Source organism: Geotrypetes seraphini, chromosome 8 (genome assembly GCF_902459505.1).
Source record: "Geotrypetes seraphini chromosome 8, aGeoSer1.1, whole genome shotgun sequence".
Classification (NCBI taxonomy): Eukaryota; Metazoa; Chordata; class Amphibia; order Gymnophiona; family Dermophiidae; genus Geotrypetes; species Geotrypetes seraphini.
Window position 1 is genome coordinate 158059349 of NC_047091.1, and position 13833 is coordinate 158073181.

A 13833-nucleotide genomic window follows, 5' to 3' on the forward strand; every position below is an offset into this window, starting at 1 on the left:
TGCCTCAGGGTGTAATGGTTCTGATCGATGGCTAAAGAGCGAGGCCACATATTAGTATATATAAACTCCAGCTTCTCAATATTTATTCTCAAAAAATGTTGTGAATCATTAGAAAAACATATCTTTAAACCGGAACTCTCTCAAGTGTCTCCAAGCACAAAGATGGCCACTGCACACTGTCGGCTTCTTTTTTTTTTAAAATAATTCTTTATTCATTTTTAAACTTTCATCAAGTGTACATAAATTCATAATAAACACTATTAATTAGACCACTTGAACATCTTATCATTGTATCCTATAAATATAAATGCAACCCTCCCCCCACCCTCCCTCAAAGCCCATTATTCATTATAAGATCATAAACCCTACAATTGAAATCCTCCCCCCACCCAACACTAAGTGGTGTATAATTAATAGAAAAATGGAATTTAATCTTGACAAAAAGATGTTAATGGCTCCCATATTTTATAAAATTTTTATAATTTCCATTCTGTACCGCCAATGATCTTTCCATTCTATATATGTGACATAACTAATTCCAAATATAAAATAAATTGGAGAAAAACTATATTGATAAATTCACCTAACTTATAATATATCAAATAAAGTGAATGTGATTATATATTACTTAATAAAAAATAAGATATAATAAAATATGAATTAGAGTGCTCAGCGTGATATCTTATTCAAAACCAGCAGGTTTAAGGTATAAAGATGTAATGTAGCTACATCATTGCACTCACCTGCCTACCAACCCTACAATATTGATTAAGTCTGATTTGTTTCAGTTGACCTCTATATATCAGACAATATGAAAAAATATGAAACTGAAACAAATCAGACTTAATCAATATTGTAGGGTTGGTAGGCAGGTGAGTGCAATGATGTAGCTACATTACATCTTTATTCCTTAAACCTGCTGGTTTTGAATAAGATATCATGCTGAGCACTCTAATTCATATTTTATTATATCTTATTTTTTATTAAGTAATATATAATCACATTCACTTTATTTGATATATACATAACTAATTCCACCAGAAATTAAAATTAAGCCTACTATGGTCTTTCCACTGTCGGCTTCAATTTGAATGGCTCCACAGGTAAATTGCGTAAGAATTGGAAATGACAATACGTTGCTTTGACGCTGATAAACAAACTCCTTACTTATCGGGGTTGAAGCCACCCATGGTTTTAAAAACAAAAACCACACAAAATACAAATTCCTGAATGTTTGAGCAAAGTTCAAATGAAACTCCAAATGATTCTATGATCTTCAGTCAGAAAAATTTCCTATAAAATCCTTTAAATACAGTCGCCTACTGAGTCAGAAAAAAAATGACTCCATTCTATTCTTTGGTTCAGACCCTCCGGATCCTAACTATCCAGAGTATGAATCCAGTACTGTTCAGAGCACAAAAGACAATCAATTCTATTTGTCCGTTCTTCGGAGATGTGATCGATTAGCTCACCAAATGTATGATTGCATTCCAGACAGTGTGTATCAAGGGGAGCTTGCACCCTGTTTGTAATGCAACTCTTGTGTTCTGTCACTCTTTTCCTAAAGGGTCGAGTAGTCTGACCAATGTAGATGCGTGGACAAGGACATATAAGCATGTACACCACATATGAGATGATGCAGATAGTCTTATATTTAAGATTATATAACCTACCAGTGCGTGGATGTGTAAAAACATTTTCTATCTCAAGAGTGATTTCACACATTAAGCATCCTGAGCATTTGTGGTGACTCCCTCCTGTCAAGCCCACATCTGAAGTCTACTGTTTCTTTAAAGGACCTAGCGAAGATTGAAGAATGGTCTACAATTTGGCAGCTAAGATTTAATACTAAGAAATGTGAGGTCGTGCATTTGGGCTGCAAAAACCTGAGGGAATGATACAGTTTAAGGAATGAAGAACTTTTGTGTATGAAAGAGGAGCGGAACTTGGGTGTGATAGTATGTGATGATCTTAAAGTGGCCAAACAGGTTAAAAAGTCGACGTTGAAAGCTAGAAGGATGCTTTGGTGCATAGAGAAATGTATGGCCAGTAGGAAAAGGAGGTATTGATGCCCATCTATAAGACTCTGCTGAGACCTCATTTAGAATATTGTGTACAATTCTGGAGACAGCACCTTTAAAAAGATATAAACAGGATGGAGTTGATCCAGAGGAAGGAATTGTCAGTGGTCTTCATCATAAGACATATGGAGACAGACTTAAAGATCTCAATATGTATACTTTGGAGGAAAAGCAGGAGAGGGGAGATATGAGAGATGCTTAAATACCTATGTAAACTATAAGCTCCTCTAAGTTTGCCAAAAGGTGCTTAAAAAGATACAAAAAGGAGGCAAAAAATGTCAATAAGGACTCTATGAGTGTGTCTATCAGCTAATCACTCCTGCTTCCCTCCCAGCCGGTTCTGCTCCAGCCTTAAGATCCTGATGAAGGGTTTCACCCGAAACCGGTTGATCCTATGACTATTCTGGTCTCCCGCAATGCTCATTGACTTCATTTGGCTCGCTTTAAAAAGCTAAGTTGGCTGTGGTTTCATTTTGTATCTTGGGGATTAGGCTGGGGAGGACTCTATGAGTGGGTTTTCAGTTTGTTTCACTCTCTCACTAGTTCACTGTTTGTGACTTATTTATTGTTATTAATTCTGCACAGTTGATTTTGCACACTAGGGACGCCCGATGATGGTGTGCAGGCGGGGTGATTCACCTCCGTCTTTGTAAGTGGAAGCGCTGGAGTTTGTTCTCCCGTCGCTAACAACCTCACACTGAGAGCGCCCCTATCCTTCAATTGATATTTGGTACCTGTGTGGTTTGGTTTGTCAGGAGTGATTAGCTGATAGACACACTCATAGAGTCCTTATTGACATTTTTTGCCTCCTTTTTGTATCTTTTTAAATACCTATGTGGCATAAATGTGCATGAAGCGAGCCTCTTAGCTCCAGAATGAGAAGGCATAGGATGAAGTTAAGAGGCGATAGGCTCAGAAGTAATCTAAGGAAATACTTTTATACAGAAAGGGTAGTAAAAGCATGGAATTGTCTCATGGTAGAGGTAAAGACTGTCTGAATTTAAGAAAGCATGGGACAGGCACGTGGGATCTCTTAAGGAAGGGAAAAGATAGTGAATGCTGTGGATGGGCAGACTGAATGGGACATTTGGCCTTTATCCAGAAATCATCCATGTGTAATGACAGCTATAATAAATCTCAGCAGTATGGGGGAACCATTCAAAAAAATATGTTTGGCGATGATGTTTTAAAGAAAGTCACACCAGTGAACTGGTGGAGGTCACTTATTAAACATTTGGATTTAGAGACTGTTGAAGTAATGGTTTTACTTTTAACAGTAGTAGCTGCTTCTGCTGGCATAGAAAAAATATTCTCTTCCTTTGGACTCATTCATTCCGAATTGAAAAATTGTTTAAGACCCAATAAAGCAGGAAAGCTTGTTTTTCTTTTCCAGATTATGAACAAACAAGAAGATGATGAAGATGGAGTGAGCTACAGAAGACAGTATTTTAAGCTTTTCATGTGTAGACCTGGCTGATAGTCTTAAGTTTGGTTTTTAATCACATCCGTTAACATGGAGGTTTAAGCAAATATAAGAACACATATGCTTATTATTATGGTTAAATAAAACTATTTAAACTGTTATTAAGGTAATGATTATTTTACTCCTTTCTATAAAGTACAGCAGTAAAATTTAATACCTGATCTATTAAGCCATATGTTTTCTCTCTGGAACTAGGAAGTCCGAGGGCTTCAAGAGGAATGTGCACAGGGAGAGAGTCAATATCATTACATTAACTGCATGCGAAAGGTAGGATAATAAATGGCAAATCCAAAACTTTTATACTGAATATATGTAAACTGCTAAAACAACTTGTGTGTTTTTCTTCAGAATGTGGAAATCCTGTTGCAGCGAGCAGCTGATGAAATGAAGGTTTATGTTTCTCCTGACCCACAAGAAAGAAGAAAGGCTATTAGGTAAACTTTTTTTTTTCTCTCTCTTCCTTTGGATTTAGTTCATGTCATTTCATTCTATTTGTTCTGAATGTTTGTGATTCGCATGTTTGGGGAAATGCTCTGTACTTGTTCCATAGTTTGTGAATGCTAGTACTACTGTTGCCACCACCACATCTGTTATGGAGGCTTGGGGGAGAGGTCTGCACTTGTCCCTCTATACACTTCTCCCTCCGTATTCACAGTTTCAGCATTTGCGGTTTCGATTATTCACGGGTTTTAGCTTGCTGGCTCCTCCCCCCAAATTACATCATCTTGCATGGAGAAATTGCTGATTCCAAGCGTTTACAGAGAAAATCGCTGATTCCCAGCACTTTCTTCACCGTGTTTTGCCTCTCCTTCAGGAACAGGCCAGGTCTCCCACCATGTTATTCGCGGTTTCACCATATTCACGATGGTTTTGAATAGAAAACAGTGAATAACATATGAAAAAGTTATTTGCGGTTTTGTTAATTCCCTATCACAGCGAATATGGAGGGAGAAGTGTAAATTCCTGCTTCTGCAGAAATGGAAGATAATTGGAAGGAGGAGTTGAACCCTGGTCTCCTGGATCCCACCCCATTAATCACTAGAACATTCCTTCTCCTTCTCTTGTCCTCTTTCCTACACCTAGACCTAGATTCACTAAACTCACCTTTCTGCTCTGATCCGTCGGCGATCCGTGGTCAAGTCTTGCCGGGTGACCGATTCACTAAAGAGTCCCCATGCAAATAATCTGATTGGACACACGCCCACAAGCAATCAAGACGCATGCGCAGACCATCCTCTCTGCCTGGAGATACGATCCGCGCATGCGCTTACTCTCTGCACAAGCTTGAGGTCAAAACAGAAGGGGGGGTGGCTTCACTCGCTGGCCCCACGAGAATCAAGGGAACAGAGTACGCCTTGCAGCCAGACTGGAACAACTAACAAACAGAACATGCCATAGTGTAGTCCTGCGTTAAAACTGTGGGTTAAAAATACGGGCTTGCAGGGCGGCAGAGAGCAGGGTGCTTTTTGCACAAGGGAGATGTTTATTTTGTTGGTTTCAGGGCTTGTAGGGCTGGGATTTCAGGGCAGCAGAGAGCAGGGCAGTCCTCAGCAGTCGCTTCTTTTTGCGTTGGCCAGCCCAATCGGTGTTCCTTCGTTGGTTTAGTGAATTGCTGCCTTCCTACTTTGCATGCCATTTCCCCTCATTTGCATGTGCAGATTGGATTGGATCGGATCGGGTACGGATCGGCCAGAAGCAGGGCAGGATTAACCAATAGGCCCAGTAGGCTCGTGCCTAGGGCCCGAAATGGTCAGGGGGGGCCCAATGAAGGAGGGCATCAGCATTGTTTTTTTCCAAACAGCGATGGGCCCCTCCAGCATCGATCGGCAATGCGGCCCCCCCCCTCCCGATTGGCAACACGGCCCCCCCCCATCGACGGAAAGTAAGACAAGCAAGCAACGCGGGTAAGAAAGGCAACGGGAACTGTAATTTTGCAAGCGGTGCTGCTTGCCCAAAGCTTCCCTCTGACGCAGCTTCCTGTTTCCGCCTGGGCGCGTCAGAGAGAAGCTTTGTCTAGTGTCTGGTCCATGTCTTTTTTTCCCCCACTTTCACAAATTTTTTATCCTCTCAAAATAGTCAATTCTGCGCAACTGATTCATTTGTAAATTAAGTCTGCCACTAGGGTTTTTGGTCAAACCCAGGTTGTCCTCTGATATTGGATTCCTGTGAGCCCTCTAGTGGCAAGTGACAGAACACTGATCTTTAATCAAAATGTAATATTAAACAAAGGCAGCCTGAGAAATACATAATACTGAACAGTTTTTCAATTATTTCATTTATTTAAGGAACAAAGTTATTCAACACCCATGTGAAAAAGTAACTATTTCCTTAGTTCATGTCTCGCAAACTTTGCGAAGTCACAGCACACTAAACTAGTGGCCGCGGTTCTGAGGGCATTTGAAAGTGCACGGACATTAATGCAGTGATGTCACACGTGATGTCATCACATTGACGTCTGCACATGTGCGAAGACCCTCCAGATGGGTTCCTGAGCCACCAGTGGGGGATGCTGCAAGGGAAGAAGCATAGAGAGGTGTCGGGGAGGAGGAGAAGCACTGGTGTCGGCTGACTGCCTACAGGATGTGCCACAAGAGGCACACCTGGAATCTCAGGCAGCACGCTAGTGTGCTGCGTCATACAGTTTGCGATACACTGCCTTAGTTAATCAACCAGTTGACTAAATTTTATTGATAATTAAATTCATCTGATTGAACACTGCAAGACTTGATTTCAGCCAGTCCTGTTGAATCTGACTTTCACTATATATTGAACCTTACCATGGGAATGAAGTAATCACTACAAAGTTTCTACAAGAATGCATCAAAAGATATTTCAGAAGAGGTGAGAAAAATATTGTTGAAATACATCAGTCTGGAAAGAGTGACAAAGCCATTTCTAAAGCTCTGGGACTCTACCAGGTCACAGGGTGACGTCATAATCTCCAAGTGGAGAAGACTTAGAATACAGGTAAATCTTTCCAAAGGGCTGTCCTGTCAAAATTACTCCAAGGGCATAGTGATTAACTCATCTGGGAAGTTGCAGAACATCCCAGAAGAACATTACAGACCTCTGTAGCCCTTCTAGCCCCTCTCTATGGTCAGTGTTCATGATTCAAAATGAGGAAGAGACTGAACAAAAATGGGATTGATGAAGAATAGCAAGGCAGCAACAGCTCGTCCCACATTTGGGAAAACACATCTGGTCAATCCTCCAAGCCTTTTGGAATGATAATCTATTTGGAGAACACAAGTCCCATCATGCTTTGCATAAAAGAAAAGCAGCATTGCACCAAATGTGGTAGTGATAGTGTAATGTGTTGGGATGCTTTGCTGCCTGAAGATCTGGAAAACTTGCCATTATTATTGGAGGAATCATAAAATTCTGCATTGTACCAGAAAATTCTTAAAGAGAATGGTCATCTGTCTGTGAGCAGAAGCTGAAAAACTGAGTAATACAGCGAGACAATGATCCAAAACTCAAAAGTAAGTCTACTTCTGAATGGCTGAAGAGAAACAAAATTAAAGTTTTGGATTATCCTAGTCAAAATCCTGACTTTGATTTTAAATCTTACAACAAGTGTATCATAAAATAACATTTAAACTTATACAATATCACTTGATTCTCTATCAATTTAGCTTAAATCATAATATTTAAACCCTCCCGCCCAACCCTACTAATTCATATGTAGTACATATATCATCTAATATAATAAAAGGCTAGCCGCGCATGCGCACTCACACTGTGTGCACCGGTTTTCCGTGAGCTGTAGGGCCCAGGAGGTAGGAGTGCGCATTCGTGCTTAGGGTTCTGTTTATCGTTTGTTGTTCGGTCTGGCCTGCTCCCTGCTCGCCTTGCCATATTGTACTTTTAAGTTGAAAGACGCGGCAGTGGCTCCTCTCACGATCCCCGCCTGCGTCGGACTTCCGACACAGGTGGGGATCATGAGAGGAGCCGCCGCCGCGTCTTTCAACTAAAAAGTACAATACGGGTAGGCGAGCAGGGAGCAGGCCAGATTGAAGCTCCGAATTTCTCCCCGATGTCGGCTTCAGGCGGCACGGAGGCTATCAGCTTCTGATGGCCGTACAAATCTCCTCACTGAATCTGATGGCCACGCGAATCTCCTGGATGTCGGCTTCAGGTGGTAAGAGATTGGGAAGCTGCACTTTGGTGGGGGAAGTGGCGGGTGAGCTAGAGAGGGCGGGAGCAACAGCCGGCCGAGGTGAGGGCCTTTCTATGCAGCAGGAACTCTTCAGCCCCATCATTGCCTGAATCCCTCTGTTCCCTCTGGGCTTTTCACCTCTCCATGCCCCGGTTTCTCCAGCAGGTCTGCTCCAGCTGTCTCATCCATCCACCTCTGGGGTGTTAGCAACGCCCTCGTAGTTCCCACGTCTCCCACCAACATTCCCCAGTCTCTCCTTCATTCCCATCGCCTCCTAATCAGCATCCAAACGCGTGGTTTAAACTTCATCATGTCACTTTCAAAATCAGAGGAGAAAATCTAAATGGGCTGGCCCAACCCCAAAAGAATTTCTCCTTCCCTTGCTTCTGTTTTTTTGCTCTTTGGAGTCTGTTAGCTTTTTGAGGTTTTGAAAACTCATATTGCAAGACTGGACAGGGTTCTGTGCTCAGGGATGAAATTCTTTCAGGGGAAGAGACGGGGTGGGGGGAGAAAAAGGAAGGGAGGCCTACTGCTGGACAGGGGGACAGGAAAGAGGTGCTGATGGACAGGGGAACAGACGGGGGGGGAAGGAAGGGAGGCCTACTACTGGACAGGGGGACAGGAAAGAGGTGCTGATGGACAGGGGAAGAGACGGGGGAAGAAAAAGGAAGGGAGGTCTACTGCTGGACAGGGGGACAGGAAAGAGGTGCTGCTGGACAGAGGGGAGATAAAAAAGGAGAAGGACTGCTGCTGGTTAAGGGGAGCAGTGAAGGGGTGGTGGTGGACACAGGGAAGGTAAAAGGAAGGGAGAATGGGTGGACAGCTGAGGAAAAATAAAGACACAAAGAAAGACAGAAATAGAGAAAGCGGCTAAGAGAGAGAGAGAGAAATAAACACAGACACACACACATATATTCTAGCACCCGTTAATGTAACGGGCTATAACACTATATGTAACGGGCTATATTATATATTCTGTCCTATTAATCTAATCATTTAATATCAAATCAGAAATCCCACCCCCCATACTTTGCAATTATACCTATTAGGGAAAAATGATAGGCCAATAACTACTCATTACAATCCTGACTTGAGCACAATAGAGATGCTGTTGCAGGACCTGAAACAATTAATGCAGAAAACCCTACAAATGTGTCTGAATTGAAGCTGTAATGTAAAAAAAAAAAGAATAGGTTATGATTCCTCAACCGCTATGTGAAAGACTAATATCAAATTAAGGCAAGTGTTTGGTTGCAATTATTATTGCAAAAGGTGTGCAACCAGTTAGAGAACAGATACTTTTTTCACATTGATATGGGTGTTGGATAACTTTGTTCCTAAAATAAATGAAGTATTATTTAAAAACTTTTAATGTGTTTCAAGGTCCCTTTGTCTAATATTGCACATTTTGATTAAAGATCAGAAACTATTCAGTGTGATATACAATATATACAATAATAGGGGAAATCAGAAAGAGGGGGACTTTTTCATATTTATTTTTAAGCTCCATTTGTTAATGTTTTTGTAGGCTTCCTTTACTTAATATTCAGCCTCCCAGCTTTAGAATCAGTATTCCAAATGAGGTATCCCCAAAGCTAGTACCACCATCCTTTTTTTAGCTATTATACTTATCCCTTTGTCCCTCTGGATTGCTACTTGTTTCGGTTGCCTTGTGCTTTTGACCAAGGCTGTGGAGTTGGAAGCAATTTTGGGTGAAGATGCAATTGGTAAAAATGTATCGACTCCAAAATAAAAGCTGACAAGTAGACAGTAGAAAAATAGAAGAGTCAAAAGTTTAGTGTAATGACTTCACAGCCCTACTTTTAACACTCTTGAGGTCATCAGATCTGATCACCCGCAGATTCCTATTGTGCTGGAGATAATATAACATATGTTGATGGAAGGATAGTAAATAAATGTTTTTGAGAGGATAATATCAGTTCAATACACAAAGGAGATGGTATACTGTAAACCAACACCAGTGAATCCACTGGAGGAGATAATATAACGTCACATTTTTCATCCTACTGAAATCTATATTGAAAAGTATTTTCAAATATTTGCACACGTTCATTTTCCACTTGGTGTATACTCCTGGGCTCATTGTGAACCATAAATAGAACATTCAGTTTAAAAATAAGGTTGGAAAAGAAAGTTGATTATGATCTTTTCAATGAACATGATTTTTTTTTCCATTCTAAAAAGTCACATTGAGTCAGTACTGAGGAATTTGGCTAGTGTATTTTGTTTTCTAAAATTAGAACTTTTTAAAACTGTTACATTCTTTCCAAAGACATAATTATAAATAGTTTAAAAAAAAAGAAGATATAGATACTAGAGCTCAATCTTTTACAGTCCCAGTCCCATATATTTAATATTTTTAATCCAGTAAAGTCACTGTGTCCATGTAAAGTTCCTTTTATAACTCTGCTTGGTGCCCAAGTCCTTTTTGTAGAATCCTAGCAAAACTGTTTGCAAGAAAGTATATGACAGTTCAGCTTTCAGTAAAACCAGATTCTTTTGTGGCAAGGGTAGGGAACTCCAGTCATCGAGGGCCGTAATCCAGTCGTGTTTTCAGGATTTCCCAATGAATATGCATTGAAAGCAGTACATGCAAATAGATCTCATGCATATTCATTGGGGAAATCCTGAAAACCCTCGAGGGCCGTAATCCAGTCGGACCGGAGTTCCCTACCCCTGTTTTATGGCAATCTAGAACAGTGGCTCCCAACCCTGTCCTGGAGAACCACCATGCCATGGGTGTTCAGGTTAGCCCTAATGAATATGCATGAGAGAGATTTGCATATAATGGAAGTGATAGGCATGCAAATCTGCCTCATGCATATTCATTAGGACTAGCCTGAAAACCCGATTGGCCTGGTGGTCCTCCAGGACAGAGTTGGGAACCACTGATCTAGAATGTGTTCATGTCTACCAACTCTAGGCACATTGGCCCAGATTCTGTAAACAGTGCCATTATTGGTGGCTGTCTAAAATATGGCCACTAATTGCGTGTCAGTTGCACGGTGGTACCATTTACAGCATTATCCCAGGACAAGCAGGCAGCATATTCTTGACTGATGGGTGATGGCACCGATGGAGCCCCGGTACGGACAATTTTAGAGTGATTGCACTCTAAGAACTTGGAAAGTTCTAGCAGGCCGCACCGCGCACGCGCGAGTGCCTTCCCGCCCGACGGAGGCGCGCGGTCCCCAGTTTCTTAGTTTCCGCGGAGCTAAGAAGACGCGTCTCTTTCAACGGCTGTTGAAAGATTTTTTTGTAATCGCCTTCCCGCTCGCGTAAACCCTTCTGGAAATAAAGTTTCCTTTATTTCTTTTCTTTTCTTTAGTTTCTTTAAAAAAAATTTTAAAAAACTTTGGTTTTTTTCTTCATTCCTTTCGGTTCGCCCCGGCGGGGCCTGTTGCCATCATTGAGGCCTCGGCCTTTGATTTGGCAGAAGCCGTTTTCACTTTCATGCCCCCTCAACCCGGGTTTAAAAAGTGCCAGCGGTGCGCTCGACCAATTTCACTGACAGACCCGCACAACTGGTGTCTGCAGTGTCTTGGTCCTGACCATCGAGCGTCCACCTGCACCCGCTGTGCGACTTTAAAGAAGAGAACTCTAAAAAACTGCCAGATCCAACAGCGGTTGTTATTTGGCGCCGAGATGTCTGATTCCGCAGCACCGGCACCGACATCGGCCCCATCTCAGTCGGCACCTACTTCGTCGACACCGCGCGATACCGCACCGGCGTCACATCCCGCAGGTAAGCCAGCTAAGAAGCCTTCCCCGTTGGAGCGTCCTCTGGTCTCAGTAGTAGCGAGTTCAGTCCTGCCGACCTCGAGGCGCCCACGGAAGCGCTCCGCTCCTATTGAGGTGAGCCCCTCGACATCTGGTTTCTCATCCTCGGAGCGTAGAGCGGCACCACAGGTACCGCAGAAGAAAAAGGCGGTACCGGTGCCTTCACTGGACGAGCGGATTGCTGCTGTCCTGCAAGTGCAACTTAAGGAGCAGTTGCAACAACTCCTTCCCGCACTTTTGACACCAAGCCTTCCAGTCCCGGTCCGGTCTGAGCCACCGGTACCGACAGTGGAGCGCCCTCTTTTATCGGCATCCACTTTGTCGGTACCGGTTCACACTGCTTCCTCGACTTCGATGCCAATCTTAGCACCGGAACCGAGAGCTCAACACCAGGCGGTGCAGACTTCGGTGCCGACGCAGCATGTCACATCTCCTGGTACCGTGTCTATGAGGTCGGGTAAGTCGGCGCGCAAAACCCGACACCTGGAACCCTCCACTCCGGAGAATCGAGACCGTGGCTCTCAGATTCGGGACCCTGATTTGTGGGGTGACTCTGAAGAGCCCTTTCTGTCTGAGGGTGAGTGTTCCTCTGATGAAGAGGATCAACTTGTTGCTGATCCCTCTTCTAAACAGGATTCCACATCCTTTACCTCTTTCTTAAAAGAGATGTGTGAATCTCTTTCTATTCCCTTGGAGGCTGAGTCTAAGAAATCCAAGGCATTCCTTGATGCTCTGGACTTTGACCAGCCTCCAAGGGAGTTTCTCAAACTTCCTCTCCATGACATCTTACGAGAGACTTTTTATAAAAATTTAGAGACTCCCCTGACTGTACCAGGAGCTCCTCGTAAATTGGACTCCTTATACAAGGTTATCCCTATTCCTGGTTTTGACAAACCTCAGCTCCCGCATGAGTCTCTTTTGATAGAATCCACACTTAAGAAATCAGCGGGAGCTAGTGTGTATGCCTCAGTCCCTCCTGGCAGAGAAGGAAAAGCCATGGACAAATTTGGCAAACATTTATATCAAAATGTCATGTTAGCCAATAGGTCAGGGAACTATGCTTTTCATTTTTCATTTTATTTAAAGCACCTCATTCAAAACATGGCTGCTTTTGAAAAGTACCTCCCTGACCGCAAGAAATCTGCTTTTCATGCCTGTTCTTCTTCTCTTCTCCAGTTACGCAAGTTCCTAGTTCGGTCAATTTATGACACACTTGAATTGACTTCTAGGGCCACGGCTATGTCTGTTGCCATGCGTCGGTTGGCATGGCTCAGAGTCTCAGAGCTCGATGTAAATCATCAGGACCGTCTAGCAAATGCTCCCTGCTTGGGGGATGAGCTCTTCGGAGAGTCCATGGATTCCACTACACAAAAGCTGTCTGCCCATGAGACTCGGTGGGATACTCTCCTGAAGACTAAGAAAAAGACTCCTCCTGCTCGGCCTTTTCGCCAACAATCTGCCTACCAGCACCGCTATGCTGCCCGTCCCTTGCCACCGGCTACTCAACAGCCTAGACGTCAGCGCCAGCAACAGCGACAACCACCTAGGCCAGCCCAGCAACAACAGGTGAAGCCTCCTCCACCACAAAAGTCTACCCAACCCTTTTGACGTGGTTCGCCAGGGCATAGCCAGTATTCCACCATCTGCCCATCTCCCTCGACCCATAGGAGGATGTCTTTCTTGTTACATCAGCCGTTGGGAGAACATCACATCGGATCAGTGGGTCCTCAACATCATCCGCCACGGCTACTCTCTCAACTTTCAGACACGTCCTGCACAAAGTCTGCCAAGAGAGTCTGCTTTGAACACCTCTCAGTCTTCTCTCCTTCTTCAGGAGGTTCAATCCCTCCTCCTCCTAAACGCCATAGAGGAAGTTCCTCTAGATCAGAAGGGGCAGGGATTCTACTCCCGTTATTTTCTGGTCCCCAAAAAAACAGGAGATCTCAGACCCATTCTAGATCTTCGCGATCTCAACAAATGCTTGGTCAAAGAAAAATTCAGAATGCTTTCTCTGGCCACTCTTTACCTCTTCTCTATTAGGGCGCCTGGCTACGCTCCCTCGATCTCAAAGAGGCATACACTCACATTCCGGTCAATCTGGCCTCCAGACAGTAACTCCGCTTCATGATCAATCATTGTCATTACCAATACAAGGTGCTGCCCTTCGGTCTTGCCTCCTCTCCAAGAGTATTCACCAAATGTCTGATTGTGGTGGCTGCCTTTCTACGCTCTCACCACCTTCAAGTCTTTCCTTATCTGGACGATTGGTTAATCAAGGCCAATTCATCTCAAACAGTGCTCCTGGCCAC

The 13833-nt window shown here is 43.3% G+C and overlaps 1 protein-coding gene across 5 annotated transcripts in view; it reads left to right on the plus strand.

The window, feature by feature from the left end:
* The window catches only part of IFT81 (intraflagellar transport 81), a 218056-nt gene that overhangs the window by 179876 nt on the left and 24347 nt on the right, over nucleotides 1-13833 (plus strand). For 4 of the 5 annotated variants that reach the window (XM_033955237.1, XM_033955239.1, XM_033955238.1 and 1 more), the window contains 2 exons: nucleotides 3760-3831; nucleotides 3913-3998. In XM_033955237.1, the coding sequence (XP_033811128.1) occupies nucleotides 3760-3831; nucleotides 3913-3998 (158 nt within the window). Of the gene's footprint in view, nucleotides 1-3474; nucleotides 3715-3759; nucleotides 3832-3912; nucleotides 3999-13833 lie in introns of those variants that run through there. The other variant, XM_033955240.1, reaches the window with a different exon arrangement.